This window comes from Podarcis vaucheri (assembly GCF_965113315.1).
Source record: "Podarcis vaucheri genome assembly, chromosome: 3".
Taxonomy (NCBI): domain Eukaryota; kingdom Metazoa; phylum Chordata; class Lepidosauria; order Squamata; family Lacertidae; genus Podarcis; species Podarcis vaucheri.
The window spans coordinates 40,050,594-40,076,097 of record NC_138761.1 but is presented as its reverse complement, the minus strand read 5'-3'; the positions used below and the strand labels follow the sequence as shown (position 1 = coordinate 40,076,097).

General features: G+C 46.1%; 2 protein-coding genes across 5 annotated transcripts in view; one reads left to right on the top strand and one right to left on the bottom strand.

The window, feature by feature from the left end:
• LOC309528630 (uncharacterized protein) overlaps window positions 1-16,936 on the top strand; it is a 29,727-nt gene extending 12,791 nt beyond the window's left edge. For 2 of the 4 annotated variants that reach the window (XM_082216230.1, XM_082216228.1), the window contains exons 11-19: window positions 1,262-1,394; window positions 1,997-2,148; window positions 2,393-2,550; window positions 3,032-3,200; window positions 3,416-3,496; window positions 4,604-5,543; window positions 6,254-6,449; window positions 7,018-7,193; window positions 8,264-8,419. In XM_082216230.1, coding sequence (XP_082072356.1) covers window positions 1,262-1,394; window positions 1,997-2,148; window positions 2,393-2,550; window positions 3,032-3,200; window positions 3,416-3,496; window positions 4,604-5,543; window positions 6,254-6,449; window positions 7,018-7,193; window positions 8,264-8,380 — 2,122 coding nt within the window. In that variant the 3' untranslated portion in view covers window positions 8,381-8,419. Of the gene's footprint in view, window positions 1-1,261; window positions 1,395-1,996; window positions 2,149-2,392; window positions 2,551-3,031; window positions 3,201-3,415; window positions 3,497-4,603; window positions 5,544-6,253; window positions 6,450-7,017; window positions 7,194-8,263; window positions 8,420-14,973 lie in introns of those variants that run through there. The other 2 variants (XM_082216229.1, XM_082216231.1) reach the window with 2 other exon arrangements.
• AARS2 (alanyl-tRNA synthetase 2, mitochondrial) overlaps window positions 8,401-25,504 on the bottom strand; it is a 34,382-nt gene continuing 17,278 nt past the window's right edge. Inside the window, exons 12-22 of the mRNA XM_082216281.1 lie at window positions 23,310-23,479; window positions 22,458-22,571; window positions 20,959-21,099; window positions 19,975-20,112; window positions 18,670-18,779; window positions 16,954-17,062; window positions 13,792-13,914; window positions 12,309-12,419; window positions 11,117-11,200; window positions 10,257-10,367; window positions 8,401-9,611 (exon numbers count right to left, since the gene is read on the bottom strand). Of these exons, the coding sequence (XP_082072407.1) occupies window positions 9,447-9,611; window positions 10,257-10,367; window positions 11,117-11,200; window positions 12,309-12,419; window positions 13,792-13,914; window positions 16,954-17,062; window positions 18,670-18,779; window positions 19,975-20,112; window positions 20,959-21,099; window positions 22,458-22,571; window positions 23,310-23,479 (1,376 nt within the window). The 3' untranslated portion in view covers window positions 8,401-9,446. The remainder of the gene's footprint in view (window positions 9,612-10,256; window positions 10,368-11,116; window positions 11,201-12,308; window positions 12,420-13,791; window positions 13,915-16,953; window positions 17,063-18,669; window positions 18,780-19,974; window positions 20,113-20,958; window positions 21,100-22,457; window positions 22,572-23,309; window positions 23,480-25,504) is intronic.

The following is a 25,504-nucleotide window of genomic DNA, read 5'->3' as shown; positions in this document are numbered from 1 at the left end:
GGGCCCATTGTGTAAATAATGTATTTAAAGCAGACATTCTGGGGGAACTTCCATTCCTCTTCCTCTTCACCACAATGAGCTGAATAAAGAGCATGAAATCCAGTCTTGACTCCGAGTATATTTCACTCTGGCAGCAAAATTCAATAACCAGAGAGGCCTTTGACAGGAAGATGAGGCAACGTCTTTTTCGCTTAGAGAAAAGGCGAGTAAGGGGTCACATGATAGAAGTTTATAAAATTAGGAACAGCATGGAGCAAGTGGATAGAGAAAGGTTTTTCTCCTTCCCTTCTAAACACTAGAACTTGTGGGCATAAAATGAAGCTGAATGTTGGAAGATTCGGGGCAAATAAAAAAAAGTACTTCTTCATGCAGTTAAACCATGGAACCACTCCCACAGGGGGCAATGATGGCCACCAACTCGGATGGCTTAGACAAATTCATGGAGGACAATGGCTACCAATGGCTACTAGCCATGATGGTTATGCTCTGCCTAAATAGTCAGAGGCAGAAATGCTTCTGAATGCCAGAATTCAGAGGAGGAGATAGTGATGTTGTGCTCAGGTCCTGTTTGCTGGATTTCCACAGGCACCTGGTTGGCCACTGTGAGAACAGGATGTTGAAATAGATGGGCCATTGGCCTGATCCAGCAAGCTCTTCTTATGTTCTTATGAGAGATCTAGGGCAGGTAAACAGGAGCTTGGATTATTGCACAGAATCACTGAGTTGGAAGGGAGGCCAAAGGGGGATCTAATCCAGTCTCCTACCAATGCATGGAACACCAGAGCAGGGATGGGGAGCCTCAGGCCTCAGGGCCAAATGCAACCCTCCATGTTTCTCTGCCTGGCGCTTGGGACTCTCCCAATGCCACCCCTCTCATCAGCCTAGCTTTGCACCTTCCTTGGGTGATCTTGCCAGGCTGCAATGTGCCCTTGAACTCTGGCAATGCCTCTTGCTTGCCTAGTTGGAGGCCAGAGAGGGATGTGTGAAGAAACTGGCCTTCTGTACAGAAGGTAAAATTCACATTCATTGTTACACATTAACAGCTGCTACATTGAACATTTAAAAGTGATCTTCATGTGGTGACTATAATGTGCAAATTGGCTCCTCAGGGTGCTTGCATTCTCTGTTGTCTTCCTCAAGCTGAGGAGTTTGCTGATGTCCTATCGTCTCCCTCTCTCTCTCTCAAATGGGGAAAGTGGAAGGCTGTTTGTTGGCTCAAAATAATACCAGCCTATTTATGTTAACACTTCTGAATGCTTAGGCTCAGTTCAGGCTTCCCAATCGACAAGGAGCTCTTCCCAAGTACTGACTTCCTGTCCTCTCTTAACATGGCGGCATTGCTTCCTGTTGTGGATGACCAAAGGGACACAATGAGAAATGAAGACTCGAGAATGGTGTGCGTACCAACCCTTTAAAATCACAGAATGCTTGGTTCTTTTTTTATTTCTGACCTATACTGTTATCCTGTGATCATAAATAACTCTCTTGATGTAGTGGATTTCTCCCTGCTGCAACCCTCCTCCCTCCCCCAGCAGTTTGATCATCCTATGGTCTGTAATTGACTAAGTTAAGGTGACTTGGTATTAGGGACTTGTGGGAAACTCGCATGAGAATTTGGGGTGAGGTGGGGGAGGGCTGGCAGCCAGGTCACTTTAAAGCAGGGGGTGGGGAAGCTGTGCCCCCAGATGTTGTTGGACCACAACTCCCATCATTCCTGACCATTGGCCATGCCAGCTGGGATTGTTGGGAGCTAGGATTCAATCACATCTGGATAGCTGCAGATTCCCAGTACATGCTTCAAGGCTTTCACTGGTAGTTGTGGTGACAAGGTATGTATTTAGGGTAACTCAGCTTTATCAAATAAGCTGAGTTTCAGAATGGCCTTGGAGAATCTGGACACAGTTCTAGCCCTTGTTCCACTGCATCTAGCAGTGAGGCCCTGAAGGAACATTCGACTCTTTGCTACGGCTGTGATATCTGTCCATCTTTGCTTCAGCAATTTAGGGGGAACAGAAAAAGTGGAATTGGTCCAAGCAAGCAGTTGGACCTCGCAGAAGACCCCTCTGAAACACTGGCCACCACCCGATTTCTCCAGGTACTGATGTGTGACCTGGGGGATGGTGATGGCTTTCTTCACTACTTGACTCGGTGAGTTATGCTTTTCTTAGCAGCCTGAACATTTACTGTTCTTTGTCGGTGTGTGTGTGTGTGTGTGTGTGTGTGTGTGTGTGTTGCTTCCTATTTGTGACCCAAGGGAGGATATTCACTTGTGGGGAATGTTTTTGCAGCCTTGTGCAGACCAGCTGCCTCCTTATATTCCTGGTTTTATTGGCGGCATTTTTCCAGTTCTTTGTTAAGCTAAGGGAGGCAGCTTTCCTGGTTTACCATTCAGGTTTGAGGATCCTCAGAAGACCCATAACCTGTTGCTGTGGAGGAAGCTGAAGCTCTATGAAGCTGCATGGGTGCAGGAGGCAAGCCAGTCAGAAATTCACCATATTGCTTGGCAGATTTTTCAGACATTTATGGCGTCTTATGCAGGATGCAACACAGGTGAGCTATCCTTGAATGTGGAGCAGCATTTGTTACCTCTGCTCTGTCATATGCCTCTGAGATGGCAGGAACCTAGGTCTGTTAGGAGTGAGAACCCTTTGATCTGTTGAGGGCCACATTCCTTCAGGGTTTATCTCTTGGGGAACACATGCCAGGGATGGGAAAGACCACAGTCAAAATTGCACCTCTCTCTTCTCTCTCTCTCTCTCTCTCACACACACACACACAAAGGAATTTGAGAGGGGTGTTCCAGAGAGAGAAGTAGCAGGTCTGCAGCATACACACCAAATCCTTAAAGCAAAACACCTTTTCCCCAAATCCTGGGAATTGTAGTTTGTTAAGGGTGCTGGGAATTGTAGTACTGCATGGGGAAACTTGGTGTCTAAGTAATAGCTCATCCAAAGAACTGTCATAGCAAGCCTGCACTTTGAAGATGGGGGTCTTAAGCCAACCTTGTGTTCTGCTTCTCCTTTCCTTGCAGGGCTTAGCGCCCTTATACTGGAATACATCCAGCATCTTGAGAGGATGCTTTCCTTTGGCAGTGAAGACCTGAAGCCTTCCACTTTTGAACCAGTGGTTCCCTATGTTCTGGCTGTTCTGGATGAGATGTGGCTCCATTATCTTCGCCATGAAGTCACAACTTTCCTTGAGTGAGTCCCAAGCTGTCCTACACTATCCCACCATGTAAGATGGTGTAGTCTGAGTTTAAACCCAGTTGTTGCTTTATTAACAAAATGGGTTTTGAGAGTCAATAAAGAAAACTTTAAATATCTTTTTCCCAGTCAGCCAGTGCTCTTTGCAAATATTTTTTAAGCTCTTTGATTGTAAAAGGGGGGGAATTGCCATCTAATTTTCTTTTTTGCAGATACTGTGTACCGGAATCTCATGACGATGACCAAAGTATCATGAGTGAAGGCGATAGAGTAAAACAGGAGGGAAATGAGAGGTAATACAGAATGCTGTGGAAACAAAGGAGCAACTTAGATGCTGAATTCTATTTAGTAGAGGCCTGGATTTACGAAGATGCTGTTCTGTTAGCCTCTGTGCCCTTACAATATCCTAATTCATAATCTAATGAATGAAAAATAATATCTGGGAAGAAAAAGGTACTGAAATATACTCAGAGTCGAGAGTGGATTTCATGCTCTTTATTCAGCTCATAGTGGTGAGGAGGGAATGAAAATCCCCTCCAAGTATCTGCTTTATACACATTATTTACACAATGGGCTGCACGTGATTGGCTAATTCCGGAATTCTCCTGTAGGCCAATCAGGTTGTGGATTCACTTCTATCTGGAGCTGGATTGGGTGGCTCCTGCCGACCAATCAGACTGCTGCATTCTGAATCCTATTGTTCTAGGACCAATCAGACTGCTGCAGTTTGGATCCTATTCAACTCAGTACATAACAGGTACCTAAAGTTTTTTGGGTACCAGCAAATGCCTGGCTTACCCCTGGGTCTGCTGATAACCTTTCCATTATGTGGAACTTAAAGTGTAGCAGAAGCTATTAACAGGGCGGTTTTCAACACAATCTAAAAGTATTTCGCTTATTGTGAATTCATTTTCAGTTTATATATTTGAGAGAGAGAGAGAGAGATTCTAGCCCTCATAGGTGTGAAGGAAAGTTTGAAAATACATGTGCAAAATCTGCAAATGGAGCTTGGTCAAGGCTAATGAAATGAAAGAGCAGGGTTTGCTTTCTCTGCCAAGCTCTTATCTCCCTGTCCAGATTGCTTTCTCAGGCCATCCCCACCCATCTTTTGACCTTTCCCACCTCACTCAGTGCCCAGATGAATCCCAAACTACTGCAGTCCCTTTACATTTTGCAAAAATAAAATAAAATGCATCATTCCTTGGTGATTTATTCTTAAAATGGAATTTGCATTTCATTGATACACCTCTGGAATATAGTTCTTCCCCACCAAGTCCTCTGAGTGATAAATATTTATGGGCTAATACTTTGCGAGCAGGGAGGCTTTGTATCGAACGATAACGTGAAGCTGTGATTCCCGAGCCCTGCAATGATCCTCATTTGTGTGGCCCTTCCTGCAGGATAAAGAAACAGAGGCAGAATGCCTGGCCACACCATGACCAAAAAGGCAGAGGGAGACACAGGAAAAGAAGCAGGAAGAAGGCAGCCATGACGTCTCACTGCACAGAAAGTGCTGCTGAGCAAGAGACAACAGGAGAGAGGTCAACAAGCCCTCAAGATGCGCCCACCCCTCAAAATGCACCCGACCTGCTCAGCAACGCTGTTGTTTTAAATGTTTATAGGAAGGTGGCTCATAAAATTCAGGATGTGGCGCTGCAAAGGATTCTGGGGCTGCTCCAGGAAGTGGAGGCTTGCCAGGATGCTGCCCAGAGTGAAAAGCGCCTGGGTTGTGTGGCGAGGCTCCTAGAGATCTGGGACAAGCCAGGGCCTGTGGGATCAAGTGCCTGCTTCCCAGAAGAGCTGAAGATGAGGTTAAAGAAGGAGGTAGCCAGGGGAGGGATAAGTGACTCCAGCTGGAAGGAAATCCGACTTTCTTTGCGTTCCTTTCTGGCCCCTGCTTTTGAGCAGTTCTGGGATGAAGTGAGTGAGGGGCTGAGGAAGCATGGGATGGAGTCCTCTGAGATCCCAGAGGAGCGCTGGGGGAAGCTGGAACCGTTCCTACACTCCATTGCCGCCAAAGTGGCTCTCAGGCGTTTAAAGAGCCAGAAAGCTCGCGGTGCATCAGCAGCCACAGCTCAACCTGTTAAGGGGGACAAGACCTCTTTCTGGCAGTCCCTAAGGAAAGCCGCAGAGGGCTGGCCCACCATCGAGATTCTCCATTTCCTCAAACACCTCCAGGGGCATGCCCCCCCTGTGCTGGAGAGCGGGCTCCATTTTCTACTGGAGGTGCAGAAGTTCAAAAACGCCCACCACGCCTGGCCTGACATGGCTCTTCTGAAGAAGAAAGTCCAAGTGATACGGGACTGTTTTCTCAACTCTCAGATTGAGCCCCGGCTGCAGGTACGATACCTTTCCTGGGTAAGGGGCAGCAAATGTGACAGGGATGCATCCTGCGCAAGGGGCAAAGGCTCCCTATTTTATACCTCCAAACAAGAGGCGTGGCAAGGGAGCAACACCTGCTGTATTCTTTTCTTCCTTGAGCCTGCTCCTAAAGGAGTAAAATTGGGAAGGGAGGTGCATTCAAAGAGCTGTTTGACAGTGGACCAGACGTCCTAGGGAGCAGTGGGTTTTTATTACATATTTTGTGTTTTTATCTTGCATTTTTATGCCGCGAACTGCCCTGAGCTCTACCGATGAAGGACAGTATAGAAATTTAAATAAACAAATAAAAGCTAGTAGCTTTGGCAAACCCGTTGTTGGTGTTGCCTGCAGATCAGTAATTCCAAAATAATGAAATGCTACTATCAGTCTCCTGCCAGCAGAATTAATCTCAGCTTCTCACAGTCCCTGACTCATTGCATCTGGGGAATGCCTTGCCTGAGCGCAGCTGCTGCCTCTCAGCATTCGGGCAGAGAAACCAGATTATACCCAAACAGAGGCCAGAGTAGTACGAAAATGGTGTGAGAGAGAGCACACACGCTTGACCGCAGATTAGTGCTTCTGCTTTACTCTGCTGCTGGAAGAGCCGTGGGCAGGGAGGATGTTTCCTGTGGGTTATCTTGGCATGCTCCCAAGTCCAGGATGCTGAATGTGTGCTTCCTGCCCTCCAGGTTGCAGTGGATACTCGGAGGCTGGGGAGAGCTATTCGGGCAGCTGAACAGGCCGTCCAGGAAGAGATTCCAGTGCCGCCTCCAAGCTTGTTTGATGAGTTGAAGGATTCAGTCTTTAATATTCTGCTGCCGTACTGGGCCGCTTTCCAAAAACACTGGCTCAAGCAGTCCCCTGCGAGTGCACAAAAAGCCCCAGGTGGGTTTATTTTCACTTGGAAAACAGAAGAAAGAAAATGGCAAATGTCCATGCAGAGATCCTGCCATTGGTGTGTGCGCGTGCACATTAACATAGGCAATCCCTGTGGCAAAGCATGTTTTGCGCTCCTGGTTGATGTGTGGGGAAAGTTAAGTGCAATTGTGTAGTACTAATGCAAAATATACATAAAGTCCTAGGTTCAGTCTCTCCGCTGGAAGGATCTCACAAGTGGGAATGCTGGAAAAGACCTCCAACAGAGGCAGCAGATGGCTGGCTACTGCCAGGGTAAATGGGCCTGGTCTCAGTAGCCCGCTAGTCTAATTCAATCTTAGAAAAATGCTTCGGCCTCCTGGCAGAAAGTCCACAAGGCTCCCACTTTCAAGACAGTAAAAGTGCAAGTCAGCTCTGGCCAATTTCTGACTTTGTCTTTGTCTTAGGGCATAGCGTGTTTCATGGAATAGGGAGTAAAGGTTGCACAGTAAAAGCTCTCCAGAGTAACACCCGTGTGTTTTACCAGTACATCACACTGCGAGAAGAAACAGCTTTGATAGGTCTTCCCTCTCTGCAGTGTTGAGAAATCAGCTCCTCCTCCAGAAGAGGCGGGCCATGCTTGAAAAGGTGCAAGGGCCACCAACGCAGCTTCTTCAACCGCCACCGCTCCAGCGGCCCAGGGAAGTCCAGCAAAGCAGGGGTCAGGAGGGCTTTACTTACACTTTCTCCATCAGCAAAGGCCTCACGCTACAGGTCAGTATGCGGCATTGCACTCTTTACCGTTTCCTAGGATTCAGTGGCTTAGAATATTGGGAGAGGAGTGAAAGTACAAACCAATCTGGCAAGAGTGTTGGCTTTTTCCCTGCTAAGTGATACAGGCTGATATTCCCGCAAGCTGCTGCTCATCTAAGAAAGTAGTTCCTCCTCTGCAGCAACTCAGAGCATCACAAGACAAAGCTATCACAAAATTTGGTACAGCCAAGAATTGTGATAACAGCTCCTGGGTGTTGCACAAACAACCCTAACCAGCACGTTCTGTTGTTGTAGCTGAGAGTTATGCTGCCACCAAGTTTTTTCCCCCTTTTACACCCAGATGACTATGCCTGGCAGCCTGTTGCAAATGCAATCTCTGGTTCGTTTTCACACTCAAAGGGTGCCAACAATAGATATAATAATGGTAGTATTTGTTGCCTTTGGAATTAAATAGAATGTAACAGAATAGCCGAAAATATAAGCAGTTCATTGCAGGCTTCATATGTGTGAATGGCATCAAATGCAAGAAATTACAAGCAGTTTTGGAAGCAATGTATAGGACCACTTGCTGGAAAGTTTATGTCACTATTGACATAATTGAATAGTGACTATTGAAAGTCACTATTCAAGGAAGATTTTTAGTCCCATGAGCCTACACTAGAGAACAGGAGCAGATGAATTGAGTTGATCATCTCTCAGAATGCCTACCCTCTGTTGTTGTTTTTTATGGCCTCATAACCTGGTCTTTTTGACAACATTTTTACATATGCAATAGTAGTAATCTTTAATGGGTTGTAGTAGTTCTGCAGAGAATACCATGATCTACAAATGACCCAACACTCAGCAAGTGTCTGAAAAACGTGGGATTCCTTGTTGCAGAGCAGGGATTATAGAAATATCTGCAGGGTTCCCCATCCCGGTTGCAGGGAGTTTAATTTTGGTGGTCTAAAAGCTTGTATGTGTCAACTAGGTATTGCCCTGCAGTTGTTGCAGAAACATTGAGGCACTCCAGTGTCACTTTAGGCTAGAAAATGATAATACGCTAATACAGTAACTGCTTTTCTCCTTAGGGCATGAGCAAAGAACTCATGAGTCACAGCAAGACTAGCTCTTCTGGGTTTCAAAACAGGAAGAGGTCAACTGGATTTCAGTTTCCCTCACTTCCTAATGTGCCGGTGCTCACTTGACCATGAAAGAAGGTACCGCCATTATTCAGATCCCAAGACTTTGCATGAATGCTGAGTGGCAGCCAGAAGCTACTATGGAGCATTTTAGAATGATTTCCCCCCAAAAAGCTAGTTTGATGTAACAGAGGGGCACCCAAGAGCAAGTTCACAGCCAAGATGTTGTGCAGATGAGAACATGTATGTGTTGCATGCACACATGTACTCCTTGCTGGTGGCCAGGAGGATATCACAGAAAATGTAACATATGGGAGACAGTTGAAAATGGGACAAAATAAAGATTAAGTAGCAGCAATAGGCTTCATTTTAATTATGCAATTAACAGTTTGTTGGTCACAAAGCTTTTTTCCCTATTAGATGAAAAGGTTACTATGCATTCTGGGGAAATTATAATAAGATTCAGAGTCTCGAAAATGACTTTTGATGGTTAAAGTTATCTAGGCAATATAGAAACAATGATTTATGTAAAGTAGATTTCCTTCGTATATTGACAGAATTTCCTGATCGAAAGATCTGCATAAATAAAACAGCACAGGGCTGAAACCTCTGTTGCTAGACTGCAGAACAAACATGTATATGCACAATATGGTAGCCTTACACTATGTTGGAATCAGCTACATTGAACGTTTGGCCTTGGTCTCCTGGGAAAGAGAGTTCCCATCTTTCCTCATCCCAAAGTGAATCACGAGTGTGCCTCTCTGCTATTCATTATCATAATGGCAATACTGTAGTTACTTTCCTCTCACCAGGGTGCCCTCAGCCCCACTGATGGGCAGATTCATTATGTCACTGTCTGCTACCTTCCTCTGCATTTATGGGACAGCCTTGCTCCTCTCACACCATTATCTGCAAATGCAATAATAATGCTTCATGAAGGACCAGATGGGCAAGTCCAGACTCTTCTGCCGCCTCAATATTGCAAAAGAAGCTGCAGTCCAAGACAGATCTACTGGTCTGACTACAACAGGTGCTGCTTAGCCACTGTAGACAGATCTTGTTAGCAATCACACCCAAGCAACTGTCCCATCTCGGTGTTCTTGCACAGACATGTTGACCTTGCAAGCAGGAATCAGAGTTTGCTCTTTGCATATTCCAGAGCTGCTGTCAGAACTCCTTGCAAGTCACTGGTTGTCCCGCTGCCCCTGGCTACAACTCCAGAACCACCTGCCTTGCCTCCCATTTGAGTGCAGACAGCCAGGGCCCAGTCAGCAGCAGAAAACACCGGCAAGGAACTCTGGGGAAGAAGACCAAAGAATGGAAAAATTAGCTGAACTGCCAGGAATGGCCCAGTAGAGCAAATATGTAGGCAACTTGGTGTTAGTCATTCCAGTTCTGGACTTTTGTTACTCAAAGCTGATAGACTGGCAACATTACAGGTGCAAAGCCTTACATTCACAGAATGTGCATATTATGCACTCTTAATGGATTCACTCCACACATGCAGAACCTGTATCTGATACAGAAATTTGCATGCAGAAACTTTAGATTTCCTTAAAGTTCAGAGCATGGGGTTTAAATGTCCTCTGCCATGGCTATGATTTCTTGCACCTCTATGGTTGTCTAATTCCAACCTCTATCCTCCTTTTTGCAATTTCTCCCTTTTAGGCAGAGTACAGAATTTGTCTTTCCTTGGTTGTGAAACCTTATCTAGACCCAGTCAAGGAAAGACCATCAAGCAGTGGGCTTTGTGTTTTCTATTTATTCAAACTGTTACGGCAATGACCATCTGCAATGGTTTTTCCACCACTTAATGAAAGCACAAGCGCCAAAATTCAAAACTTATGTTCTGCAATAGGAAACAGTTACAGTATGAGGCTCCTGCATTCCATGTTCCAGAGAACAGTGGCAGCTATTAGCCAAGGGGCAGGATCCTGCTTACCTTGGATACCTGGCAGGCGCAGAACACCTGGCCAGAAGCTTGTGGACTTAGCAACATCACTGAGGACCCTGGTACCTTGTCACATAACTGGTTGACCACTTTCATCAGGACCTAGAAAGAGTATAAGTTAAAATAAAATCCCTTATGTTTGCTACACTGAAATGCTCCCTCAAAGACCTGCAATGTTATATATACAATTTTGATTAAGAAGGTTAAGCATATGAAAAACCACTGGAAGTTTAAAGTGTATTTTGATGTTCTGAAGTGTTTCTGGTACACTTTGGGCAGCCTATGGGGAACTGGATCATAATAGATGCAAAAAAGGAAACTTGTACAGTGGTACCTCGGGTTACAGATGCTTCAGGTTACAGATGCTTCAGGTTACAGACTCCGCTAACCCAGAAATAGTACCTTGGGTTAAGAACTTTGCTTCAGGATGAGAACAGAAATCGCGCAGCAGGCCCCATTAGCTAAAGTGGTGTCTCAGGTTAAGAACAGTTTCAGGTTAAGAACGGACCTCCAGAACAAATTTAGTTCTTAACCCGAGGTACCACTGTACTGGTTATGGGGAAAGAAAGAAAGAAAGAAAGAAAGAGGGAAATTCTCTTCAACAAAAATTTTCAGAGCATGCCAGCAAGCCCACCCTCAACGGATGCCCAATATGCTGAGGAGCTCAAGGTTTACCTTCTCTCTGGCCTTCCAAAATCCTTACAGTATCATCAGCTGTGAGAGCTGAGCTCAATGAATGATCTGCCACAACAGGACAAGTTGGACTTGCTCACAGGTAGCTGATCCAGCTTGGCCCTTGTTGCCTGTTACCTTTGATTTCCAAAAGAAATGCACAACTGGTAGAAACTTACTGAGGGCGATTCAACAGGGATGGTATCTATGATGACTGGCTGGTTGGAATACTTTGCTAGCAGGTCATCTGCTTTCTCTGCAGCCTGGAAAAAAGGGGGGAGAATGCAGTCAGCAGTGCACTGTGTAGCAGACATAAAATTTGTGCCATAGGGGAGAAAATGCTTCCAAATGCACATCCACATCTCTGCCAAGCACCATTTAAAAAAATGATGCCCAGGGGACATGCCTGTTTTGCCCACAGGAGCCATTCCTAGCAACAATTTTTCTAGGTATCTTAAGGGGGATGGGGCAGGAAAATTTAGCACCCGTTTACACCTTGGCTTCTTTAGTGAAGCTGCACTTATTTGACCAAAACCATTGCCAAGTTTGGTAAGGACTGCTCTTCTCTTTCAATACGGAGCTTATTTAGGAATCTTCCTAAAATTTTAATGTTGCTCCTTTTAATGAGTACTATCTAACTGTTCTGGCTGGGAAGTTAGATTTGAAACAGGCAGGCAGTATATGGCAGAAATTTCAGTGTCCAGGGGTTAGAGCAACCAACTCTGCTCTTTCTGCTTCAGGCTCATGGCACGCCCAGCTGTCATTTCACCACAGCTTTCTTTCCTCTCAAGAAAGCTAGCGTCCATTCTGAAAGAGCGCCAGATTTGGCAGAATCCCCAGTATCAGAAGAGATGTAAAACAGTCAACTTAAGCAAAAAATTTCAAGTTTATATAAATGTGGAATTTTTTTTTGCATAAATTTGTTTGCAAAAAAATTGAATTGAGTTTCCTTAGTGCAAATGTTAGGCTTTTTTGATACAAAAGAGTGAAGAGTACACAACAAGCAGCGTGCCAGACTCTCCATTCATTTCTCCCTGACACGCACACTCTGCCTCTCAACTGTGGCAAACGGAAGGCCAACCAGCTCTAGGAAGCTTCCTTCCTTCATGTATGCCAGAAAGAGCACTCGGTTCTTCAGAGCCCTGGGTCTTCAGAGCTCGAGGGGAACTGTGCTTGGAAGCCATTCATCAGGAAGTGGACTAAGCTTGCTTTAAAAGCAATTGAATTAGAACATTAGATAACAGAGCTGCTTAGAGTTCTTTTTCTCTACACAAAGGTTTGGTAATAAATTCACTCCTTTGCAAAGGACAAGCTTCCCATACTTCTGTCATGCCTGCAGATTACAAGGTTGATCTGCTGCTGGATTCTTACCAGTCTGATTTCCAGTTTTCTAACTGCTGTGTTGGCTGTTCGCTGCAGAGTTTTAAGAGTGGCCTGCAGCTCTCTTTTCTGCCACTGAGGTATTGTGGTACTGTCCACGATCTGCAAAACAAATTGGCTCTGTTACCTGTACATGCTTGTGACTGCCGGGGGGGGGGGGAGGGATAAAAAGATGCTCCAGGGATGCAGCTGAAGAGAGGAATTTTGACTCCTATGACCAGAAGAATGAAGCCTGTCTCCTAGCAAAAGAGCCTCAATTACGACTAGCCCTTTGGATGTGATGGACATGCATGCAAAGTATGAACCATGTAGTACATTGCAGTGCTATCAACTGAGAGCTCTCCAATACTGGAGCTGTGCTCCCGTTACTGGTCATTATTTTATTTAAAAATTAAGGAAAGGGAGGATAGGACAGTGGCAGAAGTCACTTAGACGGAAGAAGAGGAGACGAGGAGGAGGAAGAACAAAAGACCATGAAAGTTGCATGTGATTTTTAGGTAGCACTATATACTTCTGATTTTATCACATATTAACACCAATATCTCCCCAAAATGCTGGTGCTATAAAAAACATAAGGGCACATTGGTGGTGGGAGTATTATTCAGTGGCAGCTATGGTGTTCCTAGAAATTAAATTAAATTTAATATAACAAAACAAGATTATTATTTTTAACTACATTTATATACCACCATTCTCATAGAATTGTTGAAAATTGACTAAAAATAAAAGTGCACTAGAGGATAAACAAAGATTCATACGCAACTACTTGGCAAAAATTATTTTGTATATAAATGATGGTAACAATGTTTGAATGACTCCTGTGAAATACGATACTGTTTGGAATCCTTACTAAGTTTTCAGCTTCAAGTGAGAATTTTGTAAGAGCTTGAGGACAGTATTTTAATATACTTTTTAAAGCAAATCTTTTTTAAGAAAAAGAATGTTACCACCCTCCAGCATAAATAACTATTGTTTTTCCCCACAGGGATTGTGAATGAAATGGTCCAAATGTGTATTTTTTGAGATGGTGGTGTATTTAGTTTTCATTCAATTGTGTGTGTTTTTTTTTTTTTTATGTCACTGCATTATATGCTTTTGATCAAATAAAAAGAAATACCAATTAAAAAAACAACAACCCAAAACCCAAAGTGGAGGATAGGCAGTGTTTTATTTCTATTGCGCAGGGCCACGCAGATGGGCTTTTGAGGGAGGGAGTTCATAAGACCTCAACATATTCTTCATTACAGGGCAGAGCACCCAGACACCTCACCCTCTATGCCATGAAACACAGGGCACTTCAACCAGGCTGATACGGTCACTAGAAGGTGAAATAAAAGCCCCTTCAGGGAAAGTTAGCCATTATTTCAACTTCAACAGGAATCCTAGAACGAGGAATGAGCAGGGAAACACGTCCTCAAGAAGCATTCGAAAACCTTTCTTGAGCCCTTGTTAGGGGGAGGGAGAAAGTACTCACAATGGTCAGCTGGCCAACTTCTTTGGAGAGTCTCTGGGCCTCGTTGATCACGGTTCCTCCCAGTTTCACTCGCACCGTGAGGGAGTCCACTTCCTTAGCCAAAGTCTGGCCAGCTTCCCGAGCCTAAGAGAGTAATAAAAATGTCTGACCCCTTTCGGCAGAAACCATACAAAGGGCAAGAGGTTGTGTTTGCAATTCAAAGGGCATAACCATTTTCAGTCACAAGCCTGTTGGGAGTTTATTTCAGGGGCTAGAGCCCTGGGCATTGTGCAATTACTAGATTAGGTTTATGTGACTGCTAATTAACTTTGTTGAGCTAGAGATAGTATCTCAAATTATGCTGGATATTTGTCACCACTAATACATGCTGGCTCAGAAACAAAGCGAAAAATAGGGAGGCAGATCCTTTTCAGAAAGTGCTCAGTGACAGAGTGAAATTAGAGTTATTTCCCTCCACACCAATTTGCCTTTGGGATTATTTGATATACCACACAGGGAGCACACAATCCCCTCAGAAATTGTAGCCTATGGCAAGAGAAAGAGAAGCGCCTTCTGTGAAGTCAGTCTACTGGTCCATCTACCTCAGTACTGACTGACCCTGACTGGCAGCAGCTCTTCAGGGTTTCAGACAGGGGTCTCCTCCAGCCCTACCTGGAAGGACCAGGGATTGAACCTGGGACCTTCTGCATGCAAGTGTGTACTCTGCTGCTGAGCTATGGTCCTTCATTGCTGAGAGCCACCCTGAGAACAGGATTATAGGAAAGATATGGTTTTAGGGAGGTCACGGCTATAGGGAGCCATGACACACAGACACACACCCCTCCCTATCCAGGCAAGCAAGAGGGATGACTTCAGCTCAAGGACACATTCCAGCTAGGCAAAAGCACTGAAGGAAGGGGTAGAGAGCAAGGGCAGTGAGGAGTCTGGTCTGGGAAGAGTCCCAAGGGCCAGAGAGACGTATTAAGCCCCTGGGCCCGAGTTTCCTCAACTGTTTTAAACAAGTAGATAAATATTTGTAGCATTCATTCCACAAATTGTGGTTTTGCACAAAGATAAAAGGCACACGGGATGGATTAAAAAAAAGAGGAGCCCTGATGATTCTATTTGTTTTACTGATCTGCTCTTCATCTGATCGGTTCCTATCATAATGAGAAGCTGATCTCATTCCTTCTCGCCTGCTAGGCTCCATGCGACCGAAAGATGGAAGGGAGCCAATCCACTTTCTCCAGCTCTGAAGTAAGCTAGTATTTCAAAGATCTTGATGGTGCCACCAAATTAGAAAATCAGAGGACAAGAGAAAGTCAACCACTTCTAGATGAGGTGTCTGGTTATACAGTATGCCCATCGATGCTCCTCAGCAAAAAGCCATGTCCTTTTTAAAAAATGAAAAAAGCTTGGGCTGTCAGAAATTTCTGCCACACTTTTTATGTATACTCAAAGCAGAAGATCAAAAGAGTCCAGAATAACCAACTGTGTGAACAGGCCTAGCAGCTGCTGGAGCAGCTTCTTGCTGGAAACCACGGGAGGGGAGGGTGCATTTGCACTCATGTTCTGCTTGCATCCGGCTGGCCACAGTGAGAACAGGATTCTGGATTAGATGGGCCATTGGCCTGATCCAGCACTCTCATGTCCTTAATTAGGAAGCACCCTAACAGCTTGGTCTTTACCACTCAACTATGCAGTACTGTTTTCTGCATGATTTGTGTGCTACATCTGGGACAGGGATGGGGAACCTGTGGCCTTCCAGATGCCGGGGGGGGGGGAAGACTCCATTTCTCATGAGCCTCAGCTCATGTCAGGGAAGATGGTCGTTGTAATCCAACAACACCTGGGGGCAAGGGGAGAAGAAGTTCCGCTCCCCTGACCTAGGAACAGTATGCAAATAGCATTCTACATCAAAGCGGTTGTCCGAATCTGCTTGGACCAACAGAAGAATTAAGCTCCAGTTGCAGGAAATCAGTAGCTGTAGGAGCAGAGCAAGCACATAATTGCCTACTCTGGCTTCTCGCTGCAAGATGTGCTTTGAGTTATCGCTGTAGCTGCTTCCATCTGCTTAGCAAACACAAGCCTGAATGAGAACAGCTCCCTTCAGAAATAAACATAAAAGGGAGCTGCAGGTGAACATGAACCACTGACACAAAGCTGCCTCGGGTCAGCGCTTTCAGTAATCTGGGCCAGCCTGCCCTGAAGCTTTCTCTCCTCCATGGCAGGCTGAACCTTGTCAAAAATGTAACAGTGGAGAAGATGACTTAGACAAGCAGCACAAGTGCCAGAGCAAAAATACGACTCTCAGGAATAATGTAATCTTTTGCTGCCAACAGCCAAGGGGAGGGAAGACAATGCTGCTTGCCCACCTAGCAGGCTCCTAAGTTCACGGGGCCTTTTTGCTCTGAAGCCGCCAGATGCAGTTAGTGATCAGCAAGAGCCAGAGCAAAATAGGAATGACCAGCAAAGTTTGAGGGGGTGGGAAAAGAGAGAGAGGAGGGGTCAAGGGAATCGAAATAAGAGGAGAAGGAGCTATTAGTCAAAAGCTAGCTAACGTGGAATGCTATGACCCTGTTTCAAAAAGGAAGTGGAGTACTACAAAAAGCAGCAGTAGAAAAGGATGTTGAAAGAGCTCCGTTTGTGTCTCACAATGTGCTTGCTCAGTCCTGGAAGACATCTCCTTAATGGTCAGAGCCAGAGAGAGACCTGTATGAAGCTTCCAGTAATCAGGCAGAGAAGCTTCTATGCCCTGCAGAGCTCCTTGTTTGCTTATACACTCTCTCTGTGGTCTACCCTACTCGCCACCCATACAGAATGACCCCACTTGCTTTCACAATCACAGCCTCTGCCACAATAAATGATAACACAAATGAGGCGAACTTGCCCGATTGATTGATTCTGAGTTGCTGAATTTGGAGATGGCGAGGGTGAAGAAAGGGCACAAGGTTCTGGCATCCCTGCCGTGAGATCAGGGGTGAAGGCCAACCAGTGCATCTGCTTGTGAGCAGCAGAATAGAGGCAACTGGTGAAAAATAATTGCAAGTGTTTGTGATTGCGGCAGGCAGGCGGGTGAAGCACTGCAGGAGCCCTCTGAAGATCTTGCAGTGAAGCAGAGCAAAAGAGCAGCAGACAACCTGTGCACATCTGCAACATCAGACAAAAGCAATCCAGCCTTACCTGCTTGGCTTGCTCTCTGGTCACTGCAACAATATGGCTGATTCCTTTAACCAGCTGCCGCTCAGAAACGATAGTGAAGTCTTGTACATCTCCTGTCTGCAGAAGGTGCCTAGACAAGAGAAACAAATGGCAGGTGTCAGCATTGCCATCAAATTCCCTTTTTTATTTTGGAAAGGGGTTATAACTCAATGGAAGAGTACAAGTGTTGTGTACATAAAGATTTCCTGACAAGACAGAAGTACTGTTTTTGGGGGACAGGGGGCGGGCTGGTGTGGAGGACTCCCTGGTCCTGAATAGGGTAACTGTGCCCCTGAAGGACCAGGTGCGTAGCCTGGGAGTCATTTTGGACTCACAGCTGTCCATGGAGGCGCAGGTCAATTCTGTATCCAGGGCAGCTGTCTACCAACTCCACCTGGTACGCAGGCTGAGACCCTACCTGCCCGCGGACTGTCTGGCCAGAGTGGTGCATGCTCTAGTTATCTCCCGCTTGGACTACTGCAATGCGCTCTACGTGGGGCTACCTTTGAAGGTGACTCGGAAACTACAGCTAATCCAGAATGCGGCAGCTAGACTGGTGACTGGGGGTGGCCGCCGAGACCACATAACACCGGTCTTGAAAGACCTACATTGGCTCCCAGTACGTTTCCGAGCACAATTCAAAGTGCTGATGTTGACCTTTAAAGCCCTAAACGGCTTCGGCCCAGTATACCTGAAGGAGCGTTTCCACCCCCATCGTTCTGCCCGGACACTGAGGTCCAGCGCCGAGGGCCTTCTGGCGGTTCCCTCATTGCGAGAAGCAAAGCTACAGGGAACCAGGCAGAGGGCCTTTTCGGTGGTGGCGCCCACCCTGTGGAATGCCCTCCCATTGGATGTCAAGGTGATGGACAACTACCTGATATTCAGAAGACATCTTAAGGCGGCCCTATTCAGGGAAGCTTTTAATGTATGATATTTTAGTGTTTTTGGTTTCTGTGGAAGCCACCCAGAGTGGCTGGGGAAACCCAGCCAGATGGGCGGGGTACAAATAATAAATTATTATTATTATTATTATTATTATTATTATTATTATTATTATTATTATTATTTCAGAGTGAACCCCTACCATCTTTCCCATTAAAAAGAATTCCTGGTAACAGGTGGGAAAGACCTTCAGGAGACACTGTCAGTCAAGGAAGTCCGTAGTGTGCTGAAGAGAGAGCAGATCCTGGCATCTCACACCAGCTGTTTACTACATGCAATGTCACAATTGTGCTCTTTGGATTTCAAGTGCTTGCAAGAAACGTACATACTTTATGCTCCCTGATACTCAAGTAATTCATTTGCTGGAGATGATAAATAGCCAAGGTGAAAAGAAGAAAAAATATAATTCTGCATTTCAACAGCGCTTTTAAAAATCAGCCCCTTTGGCAATATAGCAAGAATGAATCGCCTTCATGTTACTAACGAAGCTACAAAGAAATGGGAAGTGGCTGACCCACCAGAATGCATTTAGTAACTACTAGGTATGGGTCTTTTAATCCACAAACAATACTGGCTGCTTATAAGGTGGTCAGAAATCATATGTAAAACTGTATCAAAGCAATGATGCAGACGCTGGCCTTCCCCTTGGGCCTGAGGACAGCTAGGATTAAGGAAGGGGAAAGAGGCACCCAGGAAAGGGTTGCTAGAAAACGTTTCTCTTATCCGAGAGAAATTAAGAGGAAGAATGACACTTACGTTCCGCAGCAGAGCTCCACGGAGGTGGACGTGGCATCTGGAGACTCCGCAGCCAACGCTCTTTCCACTGGAACCCCGATGGATACTACTCGCACCAGATCTGGGTACACCTGAAAGAGGGGAGGGCAGGAAGGAAGGAAGGCAGGCTGGATTATCTGCAGAGTTATAAGGCTGTGGCAAACTAGACCAAAAGAAGCAGCTACATACTGCAGCCTGGTATGGTGGCCAGAGGTGGCCAGGGTATAGCACACAGGCTGGAAGAGGAAGGATGGAGTGTGCTGCCTCTCCTAACATAAGAAAAGTCTGCTAGAACCAGGCCAATGGCCCATCGAGCACAGCATCCTGCTCTCACAGAGGCCAACCAGATGCCTGTTGGAAGCTCACAACCAGAAGCACGGGAGTGCTCTGCCAACCTGCAATTCAAAGCAAGTGGAGACAGAACATAGCCACTGTGACTACTAATGTGGAGGTGCGGCTCGTAGTCACAGTGTCCATGTTCTATCTCCACTTGCTTGGAATTGCAGGTGGACAGAGGACAGCTGTCGAATCCTCTTTTACAGCCATCCAAGTTGGCGGCCATCACTGTCTCCTATGGGAGCGGGTTCCACAGTGAATGACGACTTCCTTTCACCTGTCCTGAATCTTCCAACCATTAACTTCGTTGGCTGTCCACAAGTTCTAGTGTTGAGACAGAGGGAGAAAAACTCCTCTCTACCCACTTTCTCCATGGCATGCATCATTTCGCGAACTTCTATCATGTCGCCTCTTACTCGCCTTTTCTCTAAACTCAAAATGGTTGCAGTGCTGCAACCTTTCCTCATAGGGGGATTTCTCCATCCCCTTGATCACTTGGGTTGTGCTTTTCTGAACCTTCTTCCAACCCTGCAGTATCCTTTTTGAGGAGAAATGACCAGAATTGTACACAGTATCCTAAGCGTGGCTGCCCCGTAGATTTGTGTAACAGCACAAATACTGGCAGTTTTATTTTCAGTTCCTTTCCTAATGACCCCTAGCGTGGAATTTGCCCTTTTCACAGCTGAAGCACACTGAGTCAACCAAGTGGGCTGTGGGAGGAGGGAAGCCCCTTCCACCAGCCTCCAAAAGTCTAATAAATCATTTTTGCAGGTTAGTTTGTGGGGTTATTTACAAGGCTAGGATACAGAACCGCAAAAGCTGCATAAAGGTTGTAAGCTGATGCCAGATTGTGCTCTTATGTGAAGAAGTGCTTACGACTGGACCCCACTGCTGCAATTGTCACCCCACCAGCTGCATGGTTGCCACTGGTCACTGTCCTCCCCGACTTACTTCATTTAGTTTCCGGAGTCCTTGCACAGCACTTGCCAGCTTGATGGGTGCTTCTCCGGTATAGACTACCTCATTCCTTTTGATCACCTCCTGGATCACACTTTCTACATCCAGCAGCTGCTGTATCGTTATGGGAGCCTGGTGGAGCAGGTGATATTTTCATCAGAATGATGCAATGTTACGCGACATGAAGAATTAAGTACTGTAAGATGGCTAGAAGTCCAGAGGAATAGGTGTCTGGTCTCCAGGGTTCTATTTTGGGTCATACTTTTATGTTTCAATTTCCCCATCTACAAAATAAAGTTCTCAATGCTGATGTCCTGAATACTCATAATCATCTTAGGCTAAGAAAAATATTGGAATTTAAATCAGTTCCTTTATTTGCTTTAGTAAAAGCACAGAGCTTCCATCTGAGGTTGGGCGAAGTCTACTTCTCTGCAGATTATCAGATATTGGATATCGCATTCATTGCTGGCTGAGACCCTATTCTGCAGTTCCAGACTCTAAAATTAGATCCTGTGAACCACTCTTCCTCACTCTCTCCAGCTCTGTGGCTCACACAACAGTCTCTTCCACTTGCACTCACATGGAAACAGTCAAGCAAGCAAATGCAGTAACAAGCCCCTTTCTCCGTTTGTTAATTTACCACAAAGGGACACATGGGTCAGGATTACCAGCAGTTACATGTTCCTCCACCAAGGGAAGCACATTCTGGGCTGTCAGTAGTTTTAAAGGACCCTATTCACCATGGAGCGCTTCTGATAATTTTACCATAGCCAAGCTCAAAGTAGCCTGGGGCTCATAGAACACAGAGCAACCATCAGTCCAGTCCTAAAGCAGTAGTGGCCGGACTCCAGAGTTGCCAGAAGAAGAGAAGAAGTGCTGGGCTGATGCCTGCAGCCCAACTTCCCAGATGAGCCAACCCCCCCCCCCCCGTTGCCCTCACTGCTCTAATGTGAGCAATTTGGAGACCCCAGTAGTCACCTTGGTGCTGGTGGAGAATCGCAGATACTCAGCAGTCACATGGGACCCCTGCTGCTCCGTACCATCTCCCAAGACCTGGCGAAGCGCAAAATTTAGCAGGTGGGTGGCTGTGTGGTTTGTCATGCAGGCCAGCCTCTGGGCCTGAAAGCAAACAAAAACACAATGTTTGGGGTGACAAAGGAGTACTGATGGACATTGCCTGGTTTTCCTGGGCAGGGGAAGAAGAATAGGAATATCCAGGGTTGGGGGACGGGGGAGAAAAGGAGGACACAATGAATGCATAGCACTAGCAGACTGAACTTACAAATTCATAAATCATGGTGCTTTATATTAAGTCAGACCTTGGCTATTCTGGCTGGCTCTTAGGCGGGGGTTTTCGCCAGTCCCAGTAGTTGAGATCGGTTGTAATTGGAGACTGCAGAGACTGAACCCAAGACCTCCTGCATGCACAGCATGTTGTCTGTCCATGAGCTGTGTTCCCATCTCCACCACCACCAAGATTTGACACAGCTGTATGCAAGGGGACAGTGCCTGCACCTATAGTGAAGTCGCACCCGAGAACGAACTACTTTGCTGGCTATGGAAAGGTAGGGGAGGGAGAGAGTCAGTCTTCTAGAGTACAGCCAAAGAAAACCGAGTCCTTGTTATATCCGCAACACTTGTTTCCCAATAAATTCACTAGGTAAGCAGCAATTAATTAAACCCCCTGATAGCCCAAACACCAGCCATCGCTGGTTTAACACCCCACCATCTGAGCTAAATAACAAAAGCAAGCTTGGCTTAAAACAGCCTAAAAGATTTCTGCATTAACATATGGGAAATCCCCGATATGACATTTCACTTCTGCTCCAGAGCTTATTCCTCAAAAGGGACTATAAATAGTAACCTCCCTCAAAGGAAACAAGGATCAAAACCACTTTACCTATTAGAAGTAAATGATTCATGAGAAGGATTTCATTGTTTTGGAAGAACTGAGTTACAGTACATTAAACTGCCCCCCCCCCCGCTAGCAATCCAGCATACAAGCCCACTTTGAATCATTTAACAGAACTGCTGGATTAATTAATAGTCCAGTTCCCATGCATGTTTGCTTCAAAGTAAAGTCCATCCAATTCTCCCTAGTAAATGTGCCTAGGATTGCTGCTGGAACTCTGGTGTCTATTGTGCTGGGAACAAGGAACACTTCCACTGAGAAATCCATTTTTGCATATCACCTATTTTAGTGGGTGATTCTTGGGGATCTTGATTCCTGGATTTCTTAGATACAAATCAAGCTGCAACATCTATGTTTGTTAAGAATTGTAAGAGAAAGTGTGATCAGAGGTAAAATTCTGTATCTTCTGTATCTTGGTCCCCAGAATCCTCTTTCGTGGTTACAAAACAGTATTTTCTTCACTACTTTCCTACCCAATATGATCTGCTTACATGGCATATGTGCCAGTCACGTTGCACAGCACAGAACCAGAAACTCTCTGCCATCTCCTGGCAACGACAATTACCTCATCCACAAAGAGCTGCACTTGGTCCCCGACCTTCAGGGTTTCAGAGACAATCACTTCATGTACCACATAGCCACCAGATACTTGTACAGATACCACGGGGAAAAGCATGTCCTCAAAAGGAGAAACAAGACAAATGGGAGAGTTAGCACAAATTCTTGATTTTCTTCCCAGTATGGGTTTTCAAGGGGAATAAAGGGAATTCAGGTCACTCTGGCAAGCTTGTAAAAAATATAGCAGTCTCTTAGATTCACCTCTGGGACAAACACAAAACGAGCTACAGAAGAGACAGGCTTTCCTGTGCTCAGCATTAATGCTACAACAACAGTCTGTGTGTCTCAAGTTCCTCGCCCCCCCCCACCTCCCAAGGAGCTCACGTGACCAATGAATTCTCTAGCATTTTTCCCAGCAGTGAGGATTTGCAGCAACCTCAAATGGCCCGTGCTCAAGGGTGATCTGCTCGGCTCACTCAGGGATATCAATGAATGTGTAGGGGAATTCCAGTCAACCCTCTACGAGAGCAGGATCATCTACAACAAAGAGCTGGCTTAGGGAACAGAGGAAATAATTCACTCTGCTATTGAAGTGGTGACGGTGCAATAACCTAGCTACAAAGTAAGAGCATCGGAATTCCCTTAGAGCACTGCTATCAAACAGCTTAGCCCTCTTCCTTTCCTAGAGCTCACACAGTGGCTGAGACACAGAGAAGAAAGCCTAGGCAAAGACAAGATGCTGCTCAGTGACTGGAGCCAGGGCAGAGAGTCCTCTTCAGGGAGGTCATGCCCAGCCTAACAGAACAGGCAGGAGGCTCAGGAGGTGCCTGTTTCAGTCCTGGCCAGTGAAGAGCCTTACCTGCTGTGCTGCATGCAGCATGTAGCCTTGGTCAGGTGCCTGGCCGCCCTGCTCAGCATAGAAGCAGGTTCTGTCTAGAAGGACCCCACACTGTTGCCCTCTGCCAACTTCCTTTTGGAAAGACCCATCTCTGTACAGCATCAGGACAGTGGCTTGACATGGACGGAAAACTGAAAAAAGTAAAGAAAATCACACCCCATCCTTCTCCTAGGTAGTCAATGTGCTTGGGCCACCTGGAACCCAAAACGGCCAGCCAATGCACTGCCCTTAATGTATTTATATATTCAACTGCAGAAAATGCAGGAAAGCTCCCAGTTCTTTTAGAGTCAGGTACTTCACTGTAGGAGGATAACAGAACACAGAGCCCCCAGGAGATATTCCTTGGAAACCCAAACTGCTATTCCACTAATCCGAATTCAGGATGGCTGAAGCTCATCCATGTTGTGCTACACAGGAATTCAGAACACAGCCTTAGTATGACTTATTATATTTGTTCATCTGCCTCAGGACTTACTATGAGTGGCAGTGGCCCTCGAGGGTCTGAGGCAAAGGTCTGTCACATCTCCTGTTACTCAGTCCTTTTGTACCCAAAACACCTTCAAAGTGCAGCATGATGGCAGAGACAATACCTTATTACTTTGCCCTCCACCCCAAAGCTTTGGCGGAGAGGTTTTAGGCTCATTTACATCATGTTATGCTTGGGAGACACTCTATGAGATTTGAGCAACTTTGAAACTCAATGTGCCCACCAGAAAAAGAACCTCACCCGTCTCCTATTGTGGGAGGACAGAGTCCTGGCAACCTCAAAACGGGTACATCCCTTATATAGGACAGTCAAAAACATTATTACAATAATCTGTAACAAGAAAGCCCTTAAATAAATATATTGGACTGTACAACTGCAGTCTCAGCAGCACTGAGAACGGCAGTTGTGGTCAACCTGACAGCCAATACTCTCATTTGTCTTTCCCCACAAACAGCCCTTGGCTGAGTTTTGAAACCACTGCCACAGATCAGTTGTTAAGGATCATTCTGCCTTAAGCCAAGCAATTATTTAACAATGAGAGGCAACAGCGATGAGACAAACGTAAATGGATTATGCAAACCCATTCAGCCTTTACTCTTCTGTGACAGTGACTTCTAAACCCACTTTGCGTTATGTATGAAACAGTGACACCTTGAGGCCTGCTGCAGTAATGTCAAACACCCAGCTGGCATCAACCAAAGCCGTTTTTGCCCCCTGCCAGAAAGAAACCTGCTTCAATTGCTGTCCGTCAATGGAAACAGATTGTCCGACAGATTTGTATCTAGCTCAGTTTGGCAGGAGTTTAACACTCAGATACAGCAACCTATTATCTAATAGCACTCCCTGACGTGCCGCTTTTGCTGCTATGGACACAAATCAAGCAGCAGCAGGATGGCCGCTTGGGTGTATATTTTAACCCTAATGGCCATGGCCACTGTTTGCTACTCCATGCATAAACTAAACCTAATACACACCTAAGGGACGCGGGTGGCGCTGTGGGTTAAAGCCTCAGCGCCTAGGGCTTGCCGATCGAAAGGTCGGCAGTTCGAATCCCCGCGGCGGGGTGCGCTCCCGTCGTTCGGTCCCAGCGCCTGCCAACCTAGCAGTTCGAAAGCACCCCCGGGTGCAAGTAGATAAATAGGTACCGCTTACCAGCGGGAAGGTAAACGGCGTTCCGTGTGCTGCGCTGGCTCGCCAGATGCAGCTTTGTCACGCTGGCCACGTGACCCGGAAGTGTCTCCGGACAGCGCTGGCCCCCGGCCAATAGATGTGAGATGGGCGCACAAACCCCAGAGTCTGTCAAGACTGGCCCGTTCGGGCAGGGGTACCTTTACCTTTACCTTTAATACACACCTATCACCTCGTTACACTATGCACTTTCCCCCTAAAGTGAGCTAGGAGTAGCCCACCAATGTGGTGCTCTCCAGACGTTGGACTACAACTCCCATCATCCCTTTTCACAGGCCTTGCTGTCTGGGGCTGCTGGGAGTTGGGGTCCAACAACATCTGGAGGGTACTATGCTGGCTACCCCTGGACAAAAGTGTTGAACCATGACCTGGGACACCAGTGTTCAAATCCCCATTCAGCCATGAAGCTCACTGGGAAACCCTGGCAGCGGGATGCAAATGTACTCAATACAGTGCCCACAAATCTCCCTGCTGGAAAGTA